General features: G+C 35.3%; 1 protein-coding gene across 2 annotated transcripts in view; it reads right to left on the reverse strand.

The window, feature by feature from the left end:
- LOC128211419 (poly [ADP-ribose] polymerase tankyrase-1-like) overlaps positions 1–20,718 on the reverse strand; it is a 52,899-nt gene that overhangs the window by 21,537 nt on the left and 10,644 nt on the right. The window contains exons 2-14 of one of the 2 annotated variants that reach the window (XM_052916193.1): positions 16,194–16,418; positions 13,272–13,367; positions 12,890–13,002; positions 12,016–12,110; positions 9,600–9,666; positions 9,027–9,213; positions 8,585–8,700; positions 5,605–5,775; positions 5,224–5,395; positions 4,857–4,939; positions 4,192–4,343; positions 908–974; positions 155–253 (exon numbers count right to left, since the gene is read on the reverse strand). In XM_052916193.1, the coding sequence (XP_052772153.1) occupies positions 155–253; positions 908–974; positions 4,192–4,343; positions 4,857–4,939; positions 5,224–5,395; positions 5,605–5,775; positions 8,585–8,700; positions 9,027–9,213; positions 9,600–9,666; positions 12,016–12,110; positions 12,890–13,002; positions 13,272–13,367; positions 16,194–16,418 (1,643 nt within the window). Of the gene's footprint in view, positions 1–154; positions 254–907; positions 975–4,191; positions 4,344–4,856; positions 4,940–5,223; positions 5,396–5,604; positions 5,776–8,584; positions 8,701–9,026; positions 9,214–9,599; positions 9,667–12,015; positions 12,111–12,889; positions 13,003–13,271; positions 14,449–16,193; positions 16,419–20,718 lie in introns of those variants that run through there. The other variant, XM_052916192.1, reaches the window with a different exon arrangement.

Genomic DNA, 20,718 nt, shown 5'->3' on the forward strand with positions numbered 1-20,718 from the left:
AATAGCCAGACAGTTTAGGAGATGTCAGATAGGCTCTACTTCATTGCTAGGCCAGAATTAACCACAAATCAAATGGTGCAGATATCTGTGTACATACATTAACATCGTGCCACTAAGCAGAACCTAGTAGAAACATGTTCTGCTGGCTTCCTACCTTTAATAGTAGTTTGCAGATTTCAAATTTCCCCTTGGCAGCGGCCTCATGTAGGGGGGTGAACTTCCATAGATCAGCTACATTTACACAAGCTCCATGCTGCAATAAGATCATTGTGCTGTATTCACATTGCTGGCAGATGGTTTGGGAAGTTAATACTAGTACTGTTTACAAATAAACTTGGCCTGTCAATAAGCTAAACAAAGCATGTTTTCATCGCAATTTTGCATCAATCAGAATATTATACCACCCCACTCTGCGTGTTGTTGACTGACAGTTATATTAGGAGCACACCAAAGTATATTTCACTCTGGTTTCAGCACAATCTGACAGTTTTAATTCAGCAATTTTGTCATATTAAACTTATTCATCTACCACTGGCAGTTTTTTGACATTCCCGAACCTTAAAGTGAGCAGGCATCAGTTCTGGGCGGAGTTAACACTGCAACTACTCAATGCTAAAATCAGATCACTAAATCCCTTTGCAAACATTAGTATCCATATATGTTTATGTTTTTGAGGTAATTTACAGAGACACTGCAATGGTTACAATATAATCCCTTTGCAAACATTAGTATCCATATATGTTTATGTTTTTGAGGTAATTTACAGAGACACTGCAATGGTTATCTCACGTTAAGTAATACATTAAGTTTTTATTGAATTTTATCTAAAGCAATCTAGTATTCAATTTACAATTTCTTATGCTTTGAAAAATGTTTTTTTTTATACCATTAATTATTTGTAACGAACCTTTATTAATAGCTCAGTGACTTCATAATGGCCATAAGAGCAGGCATTGTGTAGAGGCACCAGTCCTCTGAAATATAAAAAACACAATACAAAATACAAGCATTTGTTTGGAGGAGAATAAAATACTTTCTCAAAAAAGCTCTACTGACCCTAAATAAATGCAGTACTGTCTCTTCATAAAGCCTCTTCCGACTCTTAATAAAGTCTCTACTGACTATTCATAAATGATCTACTGACCCTAAATAAATGCTCTACTGTCTCTTCATAAAGGCTCTTCCGACTCTTAATAAAGTCTCTACTGACTATTCATAAATGATCTACTGACCCTAAATAAATGCTCTACTGTCTCTTCATAAAGGCTCTTCTGACTCTTAATTAAGGATCTACTGACTATTCATAAATGATCTACTGACACTAAATATTTACATTAACACTTCATTCCTTAATTCCTTCATTGTTGTTTATCAATTTCACTTTATTTCTGTATAAAGTGCAATGGCATTTCCTATCGAAATCGCGTGCATTTGTTCGATACTTCTCTCCTGTCATTGGGCGCAATAGTACTAATGGGCGGTGCATATTTACCATGGAACTATTTTTTCAATGAAATCGTAAAATTATTGGCATCCTGCAAAACTAAAATCTGCATTAAAGCAGTTAAAACAAAATGAGCAACAATAATTTGATTGATTTTAATGTAGATTTTGATTTCATGATGGATGAAACAGTTGAAGAAATATTAAATGACAATGATGACGACTTATTTCAGAATTGACATTTGGTAAAAATAAAGCATCTGACAAAACATGAAATCTAGGAAACGAAACAATAACATTAGTGCACCCAGCAACGTCCGAACGAAGAAAGAGCTCAGTTCAACACTAAGTCTTCTCGCATCCTCTTTCCTTCGCCGAAAGTTCCCATTGCTAGACATGTTACCCCACCCACCACCACTGTCCGATGTTAACTTCCAAAGAATGACAAAGCACTGGCTAATTTGTCCAACTCGGTATTCCAACATGGTTCATACCCCCAACTGATCCATCAACATAATGCTCAACAAGTACCGTATTTTCCTGACAATAAGGCGATCTGCTTATAAGACGACCCCCTACTTTGCCCATGAAATCTGGTGTTTTTGTCTAGACTCGTTTATAAGATGGGGTAGATTTTTTAAGCAAATCCAGCACTTGAAATTCTCCAAGTCTGTGATAATGTTCAAGCTTAACAGTCAAATATCAACTAAATTTTTATTCATTTACTTGGGATTATTGATTTTTATTTTCTGATGGTATGGTATGTTTGAACCAGCCTAGACACAATATTGGGATTTAAGTGGGTTCATACGTATTTGATTGACCTATTTAAATACAAACCATTGCAGTGCATCTTTGATCTTTACAAAGCTCGTGCTGTGACGTCACAAATTGTACTGTTTGATCTGCAGCCGACAAACAGAACAAATTCCATTACATGTGTTAATGAGTGATATTTTCGCAAGTGTTTGTTTGGATTGCAGTTGATGGGACTCAAATTTTGAGTAATAAATAACAATTGATGATTGCGGATAAATGAATGTAACGATAAATGAAATATGTATTGAAATCTGCTAGTTACATGCATGTGCATGATATATGCAAAGCTTAATATAGTAAGGAAAAAGTAAGTTTTATTTACGACATAGAAAAAATAACAATGCATTTTTAAAAAAACAAATTGTCAAAATATTTTTATTTTAAAGGTAACAAAATATGTCTCCTGTGAAAAACAACTGTTTGGACCGATAACATGTATTATATTGAGTGTTCATGGTAGCGAAACAAAGCAGATCTATGGTCGTCTTAATCCAATGGTTGTGATCGTGTCACTTTTATTGGGGGTGTCATCCACAGACAATGAATCAGTCAGTTGAATAGCTTATGTTGAATATTCCTGATTATGATTCTATTCTTTATGAAATTCTTATAGACTCGCCTATAAGACAGGCCCCCTACTTTGAGGTTCAAAATCAGGACCAAATTTCCCCGTCTTATAGTCGAGAAAATACGGTAAATTGACTGGAATTTCTCTCCAATTTGAAAACTCAAACAAACTAACAAACGCTCGCGTATTATCGCGACATATAATGAGAACTTTGTAGGTGGCAATATTTTGGTTGTTTTCTTGATACTGTTTATTTTTCACAGCTCCAGTTGTATTAAACTAGCTGTAATACAGTTATAATATGTTGTTAAAATATACTTTTCCTTGAAAATATAGAAATTAAACCAATGAACTATTATTTCTGCGCATTCATTGTTTTATAGATTTAGGTTACTGTAGCTGTTCGAATTTACCCACCGTTGAGAACAACGAGAGAAAAAAAAGAGAGAAAATGCTCTTGATTAATAAATTTATTTTAGCAGAAATGTACATTTAAATAAATGTAAATATGAGTATTAAAATTCGACCTTTTGCATTTTATTGGGTTATGATATGCATTGGCCCAGTTCAAAATGCTGGTTGAACAGCCCCATTGTGTACCATACCCCCAATACAATGCAAAAGGTCGAATTTTAATCCTTAAATAAATGCTCTACAGCCTCTCATTAAGGCTCTTCTGACTATTCATAAAAGCTCTACCTAATATTCATAAAGGATCTAATGACTCTTAATAAGGGCTCTACAGACTATTCATAAAGGCTCCACTATCCTTTCATAAAGGCTCTACCTACTATTCATAAAGGCTCTACCAACTATTCATAAAGGCTCTACTGACCTTTTTTAAAGGCTCAACTGACTATTGATAAAGGCTCTTCTGACCTTTTATAAAGGCTCTACTGACTATTGATAAAGGCTCTACTGACCTTTCATAAAGGCTCTACCTACTATTCATAAAGGCTCTACCAACTATTCATAAAGGCTCTACTGAGTATTCATAAAGGCTCTACTGACCTTTCATAAAGGCTCTACCTACTATTCATAAAGGCTCTACCAACTATTCATAAAGGCTCTTTTGACTATTGATAAAGGCTATATTGACCTTCTATAAAGGCTCTACTGACTATTGAAAAAGGCTCTTCTGACCTTTTATGAAGGCTCTACTGACTATTGATAAAGGCTCTACTGACCTTTCATAAAGGCTCTACCTACTATTCATAAAACCTCTACTGACTATTCATTAAAGGTCTATCTACTGACTTTTCATAAAGGATTTACTGACTATTCATAAAGGATCTACCAACTATTCATAAAGGATCTTTTGACTATTCATCTCAATATCAGTGTCATGAGACATAACTTACCCCTTGTCTTTTGCATGTACATCTGCCCCGTGTTGTAGCAAATACTCTACCACCGCTACCCGATTATAACCGGCAGCGAAATGTAGCGGTGTAGAGTGACGTCCATCCAAGTCTCGACAGTTCACAGCATGAGGATGGGCAGCTATCAATTTCTGGGAAATACACAACATGCTCACAGTACATATCACCATTATCAAATTATAACCCATAATTAAATGTAAGGGGCTTCAGTGACTATCATCTTTGTCTCCATGGTGGCTGCATTAAGGTGGGCCACTACCAATTTCTTAAATTGAATTTTGACTGTTTCTTTAGTCCAGCCCACTTTGTAGTAAGTTTATGACAAATCTTTTGAGAAACTGTTTTATTTACAAGTAATAAGTTTATGACAAATGTGCGTGTGCATGTGTGAGAGCATTATTGTTTCTGAATGTATTTCCTATCAACATACATAGATATGTTGAATATGTTGAGAATTTAAAACTGTACTGATATATTATCGATGTGAAAAATAAATGAGAAAAAAAAAAAGTTTATGACAAATCTTTTGAGAAACTGTTTTATTTACAATCAGGTGTGGTGAGTTTTCTCTGTCATTTAATTCATTTTTTGCCTTATCATGTATAAATACACTGTGCTAGACAATGATATTAGCGTTCACCTACCCTGACCACCTCCATGTCCCCGGCCTTGGCAGCCTCCAGCAACTGTAGATCTATGTCTGTACCCACCTGGGGGACCGGGTCATCTGAAATACAACATCAAATACTTTAACAAAGGTCAACAATACTATTTAAATATTCACAAGATGTCTAAAATGTGCTGTGATGTGTTGATTGTTCTGGCTTTTTGATTGATTTAAATCCAGTTCAACATTCTTTACACCATTTTGTTTATACTGGAAATGGCATGCTGATAAACTTTAGATGTCAACAACGTACAGTTCATTTCATTTCTTTACATCCAACTGACCTATCTGGATATCTTCATTTGCACAAAAGTTTCTGAGACAGACAGAACAGTGTGCCATACCTTTCAACATTTTTTGTATATTTTCTGTTCCTATCTCGGCAGCAGTGTAGCCCTGTAGAGATCGTATACTGGTATCAATGGCATGCTGTATGAGAAGTCGACATGCCTGGATGTTTCCTTGTTGTGCTACTCGATGTAATGCTGTCTGCCCGAGGCCGTCCAAGGCATTAACCTGCAACATATGTTTGGTTGAATAACCTGATTTTCAAACATGAATGTACACTGAATTTTGAAGCTTAATAATCTGTTTACGGAACGTGCCCCTTGTTAACCACATCATAGAGGGCCATACAGGCCTCAACATGTAAACAGGCATTGTGTTCAATTAGATGCACTGAACCAAGGATGATTATTCAGTTAACAGGACAGTTACATTCTTACCTTGGCGTTGTGTTTAAGTAAGACATCCATGACATCATAGTGCGCTTTATCTGCAGCGATGTGTAGCGGAGTTAAGTGATCTTTATTCTTTTCATTCAAGTTAGCCCCCTTGCGAACCAGTGCATCCACAACTTGCTTCCGTTTGGGAAATGGAGAGGCAGCTGCACAGTGCTGTAACATGGAACTGATCTGTCAAAGCCTTTTATAAAGGTTTATAAAGGTTTTGTGGTATAAAATGTTAAATACAAAGTTTGCAGGATGCATACATTCATATGCAACATAACAACATAAAATTGATATTTAATTACTGGAATGTACTTAGTTCAAATGATCATAAACATGTCAGGAATTTATGGGATTAAGAAACTCTGGCGAATATAGCAACGTTAAAAACAATGAAATTGACGTTAAACAAGGAGCAAAATACCTCATCATTTTATGTTTAGCAGTTTATACATTTTTGCCTTACACATGATCACTTAAACATTTGGTTGGAATGTGTGCATATATTTATTTTCTCCAAATTAGTTATAAATTTCATCGCATTTCATCCAATTCCAGCTTAAAAACAAGGTTTCTGATCTTGAAACCGTTTTGAAATCTGCCTTATAGGGATTTCATGGGTATTGTGCAACCACAATTTAACTCACATAATAAGACATGAGAAACAAGAGCGCCAACTGTCAAATCAAATGGCCATCCTTATTCTAGGACACCAAGTTTGATCATAAGTGGTTGAACATTAAGTCAAATTTAGAGAGCGGACACTAAATACAGTTTTTGCCAATTCCAAGGTCATAACTCTGCAGTGACTGAGGCAACATGGCTTATTATCAAACTTAACCAAGATCCATACACATTCTGACTAAAGATGATGATAGGACAAAGGCTTCTTAAGTAAGTAATCACATAATACTGATTCAGTGTGCGAAATTAACCTTTTTACCCTGGTAGCCAATGTGGCTACAGACACTGAGATTTCTGTAGCCCAAGCCAGATTTCTGTGGCCCAGAAGTTGACAGAAAAAAACACGGAGATTATTGTGAATAATTTTTATTTTTAAAGAGACAAAATGATATACAAACTGATCTGAATCTCATTTTATTCAGTAAATAGATGTGACTGGATGTGATTTAACATGTTTTTGCATATTGCAAAATGCTTGTTTCATTTGTTTGTTGCCAGAGTTGAGGGCCCTGTCTAGCTAAAGAACTTCAGCGAGCACATACTATTTCCTTTAAATGTGTAGTGAACATCCAAAAATAAATATCTACATTAAAGTTAAATAATTTTCGGACACCCAAAGGACATCGATCATAACTTTCACAGTTACTAAGTTTCACAGACAAAGATAATTGATCTTTATCCTTACAATGCATTTGACTGGCTAGATTACCTAACCGTATACCAGGTACACCACTGTGACAAGTTAATTAGTTACTACCCCATCCTAAACGATTTATTGCCTGTTGAAAAGGAAGTGTGATATATTAATTGGAGGATTAAATAAACAACAAGGGCAATCAAGAGATTAGAAACAAAGACATGACATGTTTGTAAAACGATCTGCCAATAAACTTTGAAACTTGTACCACACTTATAGACTGTATGAAGTAATAATCGTACAGTAATACTAATTGAAACATCAATAGAAGAATAAAAGTCAACACATTCAATGATACAGGTAACTATCTAATGTGATGAATTAAAGTTAGAAATGCAATACTTGTGCTACAATCGAAAACACCACTCAGACGCATAAATCCTGCATAACAATGTCCATGCTCTCCACGAGATCCTCGTGGGTATAACTTTGAGTTATATGACGTCACACAGTGTGACTGTTTGATCTAAAGCCGGTAGAAGGTGTTTATTCAGTTAATTGCATGAATAAAATGGTGTTTAATGGGATTTTAATTAACTTGATGAAGGCGTAATAAATAAGTTTATAATCATTAACAACTACGGATAAATTAATAAGTGGTAAAATGCAAACATGAAGAAAAAAGGCAGGTTTAACATACATGTAGATAAAATGTAAAAATGGTTATTTTCTATGAATTCGGACAGCGAAAAAAATAATTATTTTAAGGTGTCCGAACTCTAAGGTGAATTACGGTATATCTCGTCAAGGGATATCACATCACGCCGTACCGATGAGATATTTCTGGAAATAGGTACACGGTGTCGAGGTAAATATCGCCCCGACAATTTTTTTATCAACAAGCTCGACGCTTTTATTTTCATCGCCCGTCAGGCTATCTTAAAGGATTTTTTCGTAGACCGGGTCATTCTTTCGTCGCCTCGGGCGATCGGGCTACCGTTAATTTCGCAGAGTCAGTGATTTGAGATAATTTTTATAACTGAAGGGTGATTACTCTTGAGTGACTAGATCATGTCTGAGAAATCATGCCAATTTACAGTCTGATAAAATATGGTGATGATTGGACAAGGCTTCTTAAGTCATTGAGCTACACGACCAATTTCAGGTATTTTCTATAATGAAAGGGCAATAACTAGTGTCTAGAGCGAAAGGACTGGGTACCAAACTTGTCTGAGATATCATGCCAATACACATTCTGACTAAATTAAGTGATGTCTGCACAAAGGTTTCAAATGTTATTGATATTGACTGGATACTGATTGGAGGTAATTTCTTTAATAAATTTATGGGCGATAACACTCCAGTAACTAGAGCAATATGGACAGATTATAGTCATTGAAAATAAAGTTTTTACTTCAAGATGCCATTACATAGTGTGCAAAGGGGTGGTATTTAAAAACAGCACATAGAAATACTTCAAATCAATATCTATGAAAAAATTGTCAATGCTTCTTAACAATTTATTGCAAGGCATCTTATATATGTTATATTGTTTACATTATTAATTGGTGCAATGAATTTGCTCCTGTCCACAAACTTTAAGAACAGCCCTCATAATATTGTATGAAGTCTTGGGTAAAAAACGTCATGACTTACCAGTGCAGTATCACCTGTGTATGGATGTTTGAAGGCAACCACCTCAAGATATTTTCTCACCCTACTCAGGTCCGTCTGTCTGGCACCTTCCAATAATGAATGACCCTTAAACTCATCTGAAAATGAAACGCACACATACACATGGTATATATCAAAAGTCTGTCAAAGGCATCAACAATCACCAAAGAAATCATTGCTATCATGAACTTCTCAAAACTATACTCCTATGTAATTACTACAATGATTTTAATAGCAATGATAATAAAAGAACTTCTTATATGCCCATCAAATAGACTGTCCATATCAAAAAGTGGAAATCGACCTAAATACACAATCCTACATACAAACTGCAATACCATTTTAAGACCTACAACTTGCAATTCAGTATTTTTTCAAAGATCTGAGATAACCCTAGTTGGGTGTTTAAATAGGAAACACATACACTGCACTCTCTCTTGAAGTTCTCTAGTGGGTGCCGAATCTAGAGCGCTCTTTGAGTGACAGTTGACAAGGGTTGGATCTGCTCCATGTGCAAGAAGCAGGGAGCAAACCTCTATGCGAGACTTGGATGCAGCTTCATGAAGGGGAGTAAACTGCCAAAGGTCCATCGCATTCACGTTGGCACCCGCCTAAACAGAAAGCGAAAGTAAGCTTGTCAGTTTGGATTCCTATCAATTAAAGTTAAGAATTCTATTTTTTACTGCACTATCCTTAATGCAGAAATAAAGAGTTTAACCATAATATAAAAAAAGAATAAACATCATGAACAAAGAACATCACCGTCCAAAACTCTTTGACTGATCCCTTCAGCTACATGTAGGTAAAGGTATGCACAAAAAATATTCAAATTTGAGGACATACTCTAATAGCCATAAAATCAGATTACAACAGGATGTTAGAAATTGTTAATTACAACACTATTAAACAAAATTAAAACAAAAGCATTATTAATGATTATTCAATTTAAATTTGGATTTAAAAAAAAAAAACTTCAATCATTTCACAAAGAACAAACCTTTAGCAGCATTTCTGTGACTTCAAAATGTCCATAGGAGCAGGCATTGTGTAAAGGCACCAGGCCGCTGAAAACAGGATGACAGGAATTGCAGGTAAGTTGTATACAGCATAAATTCTGATTGACATGCATTGCATGGCATTTCAATAAAAGTTTGATAGAGTTCTGAAATAGGAATATCTGATTACAACTAGAATTATGCGACTTTGATGTGAAGCCAGCCAGGAACACACATAATTTCCTAGTAAAAGTCCTAAGTGCATACCAAGTTATTAATTGGAAACAAAAGTTCCCAAAATTGTTACAGTAAAGGTCACCTTGACCTTCGACCTATTGACCAATCAATAATCAATAAAGTTCATCTATTGACCATGACTAACGTGCATACTGAATGTGAAGTATGTACATCATTTCGTTCAAAAGCTATTGATCAGCAACGAAAGTGCCCATAATTTCTCTAGAAAATATCTCTGACCTTGACCTTAGACTCATATCATTCGGGCTCATTTCCAGACCATGGCCAATGTACATACAAAGTTTGAAGAGATTACACCAAGCTGTTTGAAAGTACAGTGGAAACTCACTAAACCGGACAAGGTCCGGACTAGGCAAAATTTCCGGTTTAGTGAGGATTCCGGTTTAGTGAGGATTTGATGTACGGAGAAAGTTTACTCAAAATATTAACTGAGTTAACCTTTAAAGGGAAGTTGACGTTTAGACGGAGGTTGAGACATGATTAAAGCACATGCAAAAGTGATAAACATAATTAAACAATTCTGCATTTTTATAATCATCTTTTTTTCCAAGTCTTCAAATAAAACAACTCGCGTAATTTAATGCTTGTTAAGTATGTTTGATAGTTTAATTAACGCACCGCTCTAATTTGATTCAATCATAGAAGTCTTTAGATAAAACAACCCTCCAAAATGATCACTTAATAACTGTTTCTAGTTCTTTATTTTCAGCAACAAACAAATTAATGTTTCAATCAATTTTCTTTTCACTAGTTTGATTATCGCGCGGCAGTCAATGAACAGCGCAACCACAGCGCATCATTATCGATTATCGAGTTAACACAACATCACAGGTGCAATATTTAACGACGCACCGGCTGTCAAAACAAAGTGACAAAGTGACACGCGATTCGCGAATTCCCAATACACATAATCATTTTGACATGTTTGAATAAATATATGTCCGGTTTTGTGATGTAAAATTAAGTTGACAACTATCAAATTTTCTTGATTTTTTGTCCGGCATCCGGAATTCCGAGGTGACGGGTTTGTAGGGATTATTTTACATTGAAAATAGAAGGGGAAAACCAGAACTCTGAAAAAAGTCCGGTATCGCGGGGATTCCGGTTTTGTGGAGATCCGGTTTAGTGAGTTTCCACTGTATGATGCAAACAATCCCAACAAAGTACTCCCCTGTGTGACTTCCTTGCTACACAGGCCACACAAAAACCGCCAATTCTAATGGCTGGATATCTTAAGTTGAGGTTCAGTGTAATTCTGTCAGAGTGTTAATGCCACCAACTTAACAAAAGGTCCAACCTATTTATGGTTATTAAATGAGTGTGCAACTAATTTGAATTTAAGATTAAATATGATTCAGAAAATAAGTATCATTATCATACACAGAATGAGCAATATCACTATTTTATGAATATATAATTTGGTTCCTGAAATGTCAAACAATAATTTACTGCATAACATCAAACGTTCTTCCGTATGATTTATGTAACTTTGCCTAATTTTGAAAATGATCTCACTTCATGATAATCCTGACAAAATAGCGTACTTCATTAAGCTCAAATGATTAACATAACCACTGTGATGGAAAAGTTTTATGCTTCAGAGACTATTGCCTGATTTTTAATGTATTTTCCTTAAAGGCCACAATTTATATCTACAACACCAAACAGTGGGATGTTTATCATCAATTTGAATATAGCAAACTGAATGGGTGAAAGCTGGCAAAAACGTGAAAAAATGGTTACTGTGATGGAAATTTTTCTGTTGCTTATGGGAACATATTCCCCCTAAGTAGATGGCGGAGTTGTTACTATTGTTCCCTCATGTTATTGATTGGATGAGTTTCTGTAATCAAATATGTCCATTTTAATTATTTGCAAATGAAAGTTGTGATCAAGTGGTTTACTTTTAACTTTTTTATTTTAAATAGCATGGCATGTTAAATTTATTGGTTGCCAAGCACTAGTCGAAAAATTTGGGCTTGTTTGTCTAAAAGTCTAAAATCAATGATGGTTAACATACCCAGATTTTGGCCTCTGAATTTGAAGTTAAAATTAAAAGGTCACATTTCTAACAGGACTAAAATTAAATGGCTGAACAGAACTTTATATAAGAGAATCACTCCATTTTTGAGAACTATCGCCAATATATAAAATATGTACCCCTTATCCTTGGCATGAACATCTGCCCCATGTTGTAGGAGGAGCTGGACAATGCGCGTCCTGTTGTAGCCTGCCGCAAGGTGTAGCGGGGTGGACTGGAATGAAGAACGAATATGTAAAAAGCGGTCTACCATTATGTACTGTCAAGAAACACAGGATTCTAGTATTGGTGAAAACTATGGCACTTGGTCAGAATTTGGTTCCTTATTTCTGCTCCTTCCACCTACTTTTTCATGACTTATTTATTGTCAACTGACCAATCAATTTGAAGTTAAGCAAAATAATTAGTTTTGGAACTCATGTGAGTTATCCCCTCCAGACAAATATGCTTCATTAAAAAATATATATTAATGTTTCTTTATGAAGTGTGTAAACTTAGCGGGACAACTTTCACTGATATACAAAAATCTCAGACATTTCAATCAAACATCAGTATAAATAAAAGTTTATAATACTGTTGTTTTTATGATGCTTGGGAAGTGATGTCACACAAGTATCTATCCTATACACAATTGGTTCAATGACCTACAAGCATTTTCTCATATTTTTCTCGAAATATGCAATGAAAATACCTTATATGAAAATATCTGCACTTGTAATGTTGCACAATTTTATTTAGCCACAGAACTTATTCATATATTTTCATATAAATTCAATACCCAATGCACATTTATTCTTTATAGAAGTATTTGAAAAGCTTTAAATATTGCATTTTTAACATAAAACAGTAGCATCTATTTATGTATTGGCCTGGCATGTGCAGGAATAACCAAATATATATTTGAGTTACAAATAACAACAATTGATGTTTAGGTCACTCCTAACTGCCTTCCATAATATTTTAGACGCTTAAAGTTCACAAGAGCTGAGGTACCTTTCTGCCATCTGAAGCGTGACAGTTGACATTGAGCGGTGTTAGGAGGGACATGAGCTTCTCCTCATTACCACTCCGTGCTGCCTCCAGCAGTTCATCCTTCTTGTACTCACCTGAAACAGTTATCCACTTTTTTAGCATTTATTGAAGAATTTTAAAGTAAAATCACATTTGTCTTATTCATGTCAACAATGTAAAAATACAAATCTTCAAAAGAGTGTACTAGTATCTAGTCAGTATGTGAAATATTTTTGCTCAGTCCAAAAAAATACCATCTATTCTGGTTTTCAGGAAATTTTCATATTCAATTACTTTCAGTATCCTATTGCAATATGAGCCAACGAATGTATCAGTGACTATCAAATCATGTGACAGCACTCACCAGTAAGTACAGCCTTGGCAGAGGGATCAGCAAGGTCAAGGGCTGTCTTTCCATCGGTGTTTCGAATATTTGGGTCACCCCCTTGTTGTAGTAGCACTGAAGAAACAACAGTATTGTTAGGATTTGAGGGCACAAAATTAGTGCACAGGCTTGTGGGATCACTGAGCACAGTTGTCGTCAGCGCCGTAAGCTCACTTGGGTGAATGCTTGACAGATCGGAGAGATTTCGTGGAGTTGAGTCTAGACGCGTACCAACCCGTTCCGGGTATATGCTAGACAGTTCTGCCCAGTCAATGTCAGAGTGGACATCTTGGTTTCTTTTGTACTGTGACTGTTTTGAACAGGTTGATGTCAGGCTAATTTTGCTTTTTGGCTGAGGATTTTTATAAGTAGGGTCATACTTTTCTACAAGTGGAATAGTAGGTTCATAGTAGTCCTTATTTCTTTTTGAGCGATAGTCATTACTCGGCTTCTCCTTGTAAATTGTTGACAGTTCCTCCCAATATCGAGACTTTTTCATTTCATACGAGTATGTTTTCTTTTTATTCTTTGTTTTCTCAAACACTGATGAAGTGTCCCACTCAATTGATCGTCTTCGTCTTCTTTTCTCATGTTTATCCACTTTCACAGGCGAGGGTTCGGGATAAAGCGTAAAAACTTCCCAGTCATCACCTTTCTTCCGTCTGTATTCCCGTTTGGTCAAATACTGGGTTGAAACTTCTGAAACATCCCACTCAGAACAAGATGTAGGACAAGGATTTGACTCCAAGGAGTTCTTGAAAAGATGTCTGGTTCGACCGTTCATCCTGTGGGCAGACTCATTCTCGGAACTTACATCACAGTTGTTTTCTCTTGACCTAAACCTGTTTTCGGCTCTTTCCCTCACTCCTTGATCTTTCCTAACACGGTATGCCTTCTTGTCCACTAGCTGATTTGACTCATCAACTGGTGAAATGTTGACGGGGTTCAATGATGAAGGCCCAAAAGTGTCAAACGAGGGTTGGGGTTTGACATAAAAGTTGTTGGAACATTCTATGGAGTATGATGATTCAACGTCAGAATGATATTCTGAGTACTGTAGACGTCTTGATGATTTTGGCCGATAATCAGACGTATCCCACGTGCCGCAGTGGCCACCAACCGCATCTGGCCGAAACTTCATGCTCTATTTCGCAAGAAAATTCCTATGCACTGAATATTTGTGAGTCTTGCAATAATAAGTAAATGATCACAGATTCTAACAGTCAGAACACTTTAAGAGGGAAGTTGTTGCATTAGTTCTCATCAGAAAATGAAGCGTCACCATAAAACTCTGATGTCTGCAATTCTGGATAAATTTGCAGTGTGTAAATGAACACAACACAAACCTCTATGACCAGTAAAGAGAAGCTGAGTAACCCGAACATTGTACATTAGCACTTCATCCAAACAGTCAAATGTGAACTTTCCTCTTTTTAAAAATGATTTTAAAAATCAACTTAAAAGTACAGTAGTAATCCCTTACATACAAATACTCATTAAAATCATCCTAAAACACAGTGTAGTAAAATCTAATAGTTCATTTCTACAAGTATCCTATAAAATATCCAGTTATCACAATAAAATTGTAAAATTTATAAAATCCAGTAAAACACTATTTTGCTGCCTTTTTCTGTTATCACATAATTTCAAATCCCTGCTTCTGCATATAGTAGAGCATGCTACTAGTGTGTCATAACATTATGTATGCTCCAACATAATTCCACACGTATTTGGCCCAAGCATTCTCTGACAAAGCCAACAGTGATTTTAATCCTTTCTACATATTGTGTGGCAATCAACACACAAAAGGTAACTGTTACTTTACTCCACTTGACCACACAAAGAAAATTATGATAAACCTGTGCAATTCTTATTGATTATTTTTCAATAAAAAATCCATGCCAAATACACAGTAAATTATGTTGTCTACACCAGCACATGGCTACTTAAACTTGGTATAGTTTGGATCAAACATTACTCTTAATCATATCCCCCTAGGAAAGTTTGATAACAATCAGCTCAAACTGAAGGCACAGTATCATCTGTAGGTGAATGTTTTGGGCCTATATTGCATAATGTGTGACCAGTGAGGGCACTCTAATCTGATAATCCAGGTAATTCAAGGGCCAATTGAACAGTTTACTACAAACAAGTAAGAAAGTCACCATTTCTCTATCCAGTTTTTTAACAAAACGTTTCACAAGATTCAACAACAAGTTACTGTGTACAATTTCAGAGTTAAATGACAAAAAGCACAAATGTTTTCCTAAGAATTGAAGGCATAGCTACCCTACAGCAAGTTTTATTTATGTTAAAGACAACATTAACAATAGTAGTCTAAATTTAAGGTGATAAAGTGGTCATCCACCAGCCAATATAAAGATAATACAAAGTTGACAGGTGTGTTTAAAGCCCCTTGTTATCAAGTGTCACAGGCTGTCAATCAGCAATTAACCCCTTACATTGCCCCTAAAGGAACAACTGTACAATAGTGGCCCTTCACCAATACCCTCATCAACTAGGGGCAATTAGGGGCCAGGAAAAGGGGTATTATTATGGGCAACTTTTGACAAGGCAACTCAGCAAAATTGACTGCAATTGATCATAATGGCAGTTTTAGTCATTGAGAGAGGCTTGAGTTGATTTCAAACTGCCTGTCTAAAAGAGAAACCCAATTAATTGGCAAGTGATTAATGGATGCCATGTTTGACATTAATGATGTTGTAATGACCAACCTTTAGTGAGTTTAACATTTTAAAGCTAATTCAGATTTCCAATATTTTGATAATGCTGAAAATTTCATTCAGATGAATCACTTATTAGTACACACAAGTTCTACTTCATAAATGACAGAATGCAATTAGCATCTCAATATATCAAAGTAAGGTAACTGGTACATACCTATACAAACATCGATCTTGCCCTTAATGGCAGCCTCATGGAGTGGGGTGTAGTTCCAGTTATCGCGAGCATTCCCGTCTGCCCCATGTCGAAGTAATAACTGAACAACCTCAGCATGGCCGAAAGAGCAAGCGTTATGGAGCGGAATCAAACCCCCATCGTCACGGGCATGGACACTTGCTCCAAAGTCTAGCAGGTGCTCCACAACGTCTTTTCTCCCAAACCCTACAAATAGAGAACCAATTTTACCAATGATTTGTTTTGAACTCATATTGAAGGACTACAACTTAAAAGGTAGTGTCACTGTAAATTAAAATATATTTGTCATCACTAAATTTTAGGTTTTCACTAAAATATACATTTTTGTGGGTATTTTAATTCATACATTTTAAAAAAAAAATCAAAAATTATTTTAACAACCGAGGTATAAAACAATCAAAATACAAAATTTCAATAAAGCACAGCTGAATATCTTCTGCTTTTCACCTCATCACAAACGTGTTGAATGCAAACTTTTGATTTCATAACATGGCTTATGACACAAGTTTCCTGCAGCGTGATAAAATTTCAATAGACTACCACTAGGCAAGATATTTTCCTGATTTTTGAAGACATTCTAATAAAAAAATCTTTAAATTTATGTTCAAATAATGCGAAATTATATGATTCAAAAAAATGTTTCTTTCTTTACTTTTGTTCTGAATGATGTATACAAAGATGTCAAATTCTTGTTCAACAGCAGTTGTCTTAGGACACTTTCTAATATCTACACCAAAACCAGAAATATTGTCTAAGCATTTCTAAATTTTCTTAAAGTTGAATATTTACACAAGAAATTTTAGCTTTAAAGCAATCATTTGCCATTTAAATAATTTTGTTTTTATGAAACATTTCATAACACATCAATACATACAGCAAACCTTGCAACGTTCCTTTTTAATATCGGGGAACAATCATTGGTAAATGTTAAAAATGTGCATTGTAAGATATTCTTACCTTTAATTTAATGTAATGGGAGATTCCCAGCGGCAGTAAAATCATTTTAAATGTAATGGTCAACTTTTACAATTTCTTTGCGTTGTCAAGTGTTGTTACCTACAGAAATGTTTCGAGCACCTGATTGATTATAGGATAATAACCAGGCACATTGATATGTAATTCCAAAATGAGGCGAAAACTGAGACTGTCCGACAACTACTGCTGTTCAAGAACTACTAGCCTACTGGTAGTAGGATCACATAATTTTGACTTGGGTTAGTCAAATAATAAACGAAGCGTTGTAAATAGATATAAATGAGCGTGTACTGCTTAGTACCATCTAGTGAATTGTTGAGGCAGTCCCTTTTTAACTCAAAATTCATAACCTGAAATCATTTTAGGTATTTCCAAATATTCCTTCCTTCTAATATGATTAAAATGTAAATCATGAAGAATTTTTTATACCAAGTAACATGAGAGTCATGGGACAAGAGAGATTCTGCAACTAGAGGCTAAAGTCATCAGGTTTGGTGGGATTTGACATACCCATTGCCTCTGGAGCAATTTGGGGAAACCTTTTTAAGGCTGCAATCTCACAGACTGACGGTTTTGCCATCGTTTAAACTTTTTGTCTCAGGTTCAGGTGATTTTGGTACCAATGCCTTTAATTCAGTCTTCAATATAAGGTAACTCACAATAGAACATATCTAAATTTTTCTGAAAAACGGCCGAAAATTCCTTAAAGGTGCACTCTCACAGATTGAACGTTTTGACAACTTTTGTTTTGTTTTGTTTTGGAACGAGCCAATTTTTGCGAAAATCCATGACAACCTGTTAAATAAGACTGCTGACAAAAAAATACATTGCAGATTTTGGTATTTAAGTTCAAAAATTGATGTTTTATGCATTTTTCTTAAACCGTTTATAATAGTAACGGTTTAGGCCATAAAGCATTAATTTTCGAACGGAAATGTGGTTTTGTCTTCATATTGAAAATAGTCGGGAATGGGCCTCACATAGGTATTCGGGTTTCGGGGCCATTTGGCAGGGATTTTACCAGCAGTGTGTCCTTGCAGGTCGGGTATTTTACCCGGGGGGGGGGCATATACAATTTACGAAAAGAAACGACTACAACGCTATTTATAGAACGAAATTGGGAAACCAGAAAATTTAACTTTGTTTTATCTTCGATTTTGAGTAGATCGCGATGCTGATGATGGGGTTTGGGGTACCCCCTCCACCCCCCCCCTCCGAAAAACTCCCCGGGTTTACACGATTTAGAAAAATGACCCCTGAGAAGACCGGAAAACTTTCACCCATGAAAGAAGCTGATTTTTACTCGAAAACAATTGATGATGTTCAATTGAATATTGGTTTGCATGTAGCTACTGCACGGCCCATAACTCAAGACTGTCGAGTCGAGTTCCTTTTCTGACTTGCTGATTAAAAACAACAAATGAGTGTTACTTTATGTTTGCATGGTGCAAAACTTAAAGTGGCTATACACCGTGTGATGAAATAGCGAAAAAAAAACAAAAAAACTTGTCAAAAACTGACATAAAAAAATTGGTATCAATGTGTACAATGCATTGAAACTAACAAACTGAAGTACCACATAGTATACAATTAATTTATTTTCGCATATGTTTTTCCATATTTCTTTATTAATTTTTTTTTACTGGGTATGTATACCTAGTAGAATTCATTCTTATGCGTGATTTGCTAGTTGATGATATCATGGGATATAACCAAGTTAGGTATATTAGCTTAAACATTCATATGGTTTCAGGTAAGCCTTCGTAGCAAAGTGGATACAACACTGGACAGCTATTTTGGTGACACTGGTTCGAACCATAGCTCAATTTATTTTTACATTTTGGTATTTCTTTACAATAATGATATCAGAAGAGTAAAACATTTTATTAAATAATTTGTCCTGAGATTTGTTACAGAAAAAAACTTTATTGGTGCCAATCTGGTGTACAGTCCCTTTAAACATTAGGACATAATATATAGCATGGGGCTAGTTTTTTTAATCTAATGTATCTTAAAGTTAACATTTGTCGGGCATTTCAGTTTGATCTATGGCACTCTTGCCTGTTCTTATTTCCACTTAGTTCAATTATGAAACTGATATGAAAATGGTTCATACTGAAAAATCCTTTAAGAGATAAGCAATTCAATACTCATGATTTGAAGTACGTGGTAGATCAATTACATAGGCAAATAAAAAAAACTCATTTCAGAGCCAAACTTTTATTCTTAGAAATGTTACAAATAATAAAACCACAAAATACAAAGCAGATGTTTCACAAACAAAAAATTACATCAATAAATTGATCACTTAATGCATGTTTCAAATCTTGAAATCCATTCGCATGAGCATATTTCCTTATCCATTTTTGTCCAACCTGAATCAAATAAATGTGTAATCTCATAATTATATCATATAACTTGCTCGAAAAATTGATTTAAAAACAAAATTACAATTTCATTAGAAGAAAGATCAACAAGTTGTTCTAGTTAGAAGTATACAAGTTTTTATCCCTAAATCTAATGCTTGATATATACAAACGCTTTCATTGACGCATGAGTTATTATTGAACAAGTGGTGGCCATAGATTTGTCAAATATGTGCATATTTTGAACACTTTAGAAATTCTCCTTGACTGTGTTATAAGAATATTGCCATGCAATATTCGAAAGTTCTTGCCTTTCAACATGTATTCGTAAACTTGCAATATCTTTTGTAAGGAGAACCTCACGTTTAGAGAATTGTTTTCCTTTCTGTTTAAATGGTGGAATAATGAGATGAATGCCTCTTGGAGTAGTAAGGTCTGTAATAGTGAAACCCTTATCAACCATTATGGCGTCTCCTTCTTCAAGCAAGTCCAAGAGTCCACATTTTTCTGTGAGTTTCTTGTCACTGGTACAGCCCACCCAACAGTCAGAAACAAAAGTTGCAACACCATTTGGGCTTATACCCACCAAAATCTTATGAGTCATGTGAGACTTGTAATCACTGTACATTAAACTTTTCAAAGAAAGAGAACTGGATGTCTCACTGTAAATTTCAGTGCAGTCGATAATAACTCTAGTGTTAGAATATTTCTCTTTCAATTGTTCAGGCATGTTATTTTTCACTACCTTACGAGATGGCCATTGAACAAGAAAGGATAATTGTACATGTAAATAGTTGATCCATCATTCAACAGTGTCACTACATTGTGAAGTGGATATGCAAAACCTAGTACCTAGATCTTCAAATAACAGACCTAGACATAGGCGCATCAGCACCATGAACAATTCATCCAGAACACTAAGAGTTCTTGGCCGTCCTCCATCTGAATCTTTATAGTTAAGTTTGCGCCTTGATGTCTGCACTTCAGCTTCATCCTTGATTTCATCAAACAAAGCTTCAAGCACAACTCGATTAGGGATTCCGGTGTAAAAACTGACCAAATCGTCATTGTATTTTACGTCATCATATGTGAGCATAGGTAGCTGACATTGTACACCAAAGTCTCTAATAGAATGTTCTGTTTGT

This window comes from Mya arenaria, chromosome 12 (genome assembly GCF_026914265.1).
Source record: "Mya arenaria isolate MELC-2E11 chromosome 12, ASM2691426v1".
Classification (NCBI taxonomy): Eukaryota; Metazoa; Mollusca; class Bivalvia; order Myida; family Myidae; genus Mya; species Mya arenaria.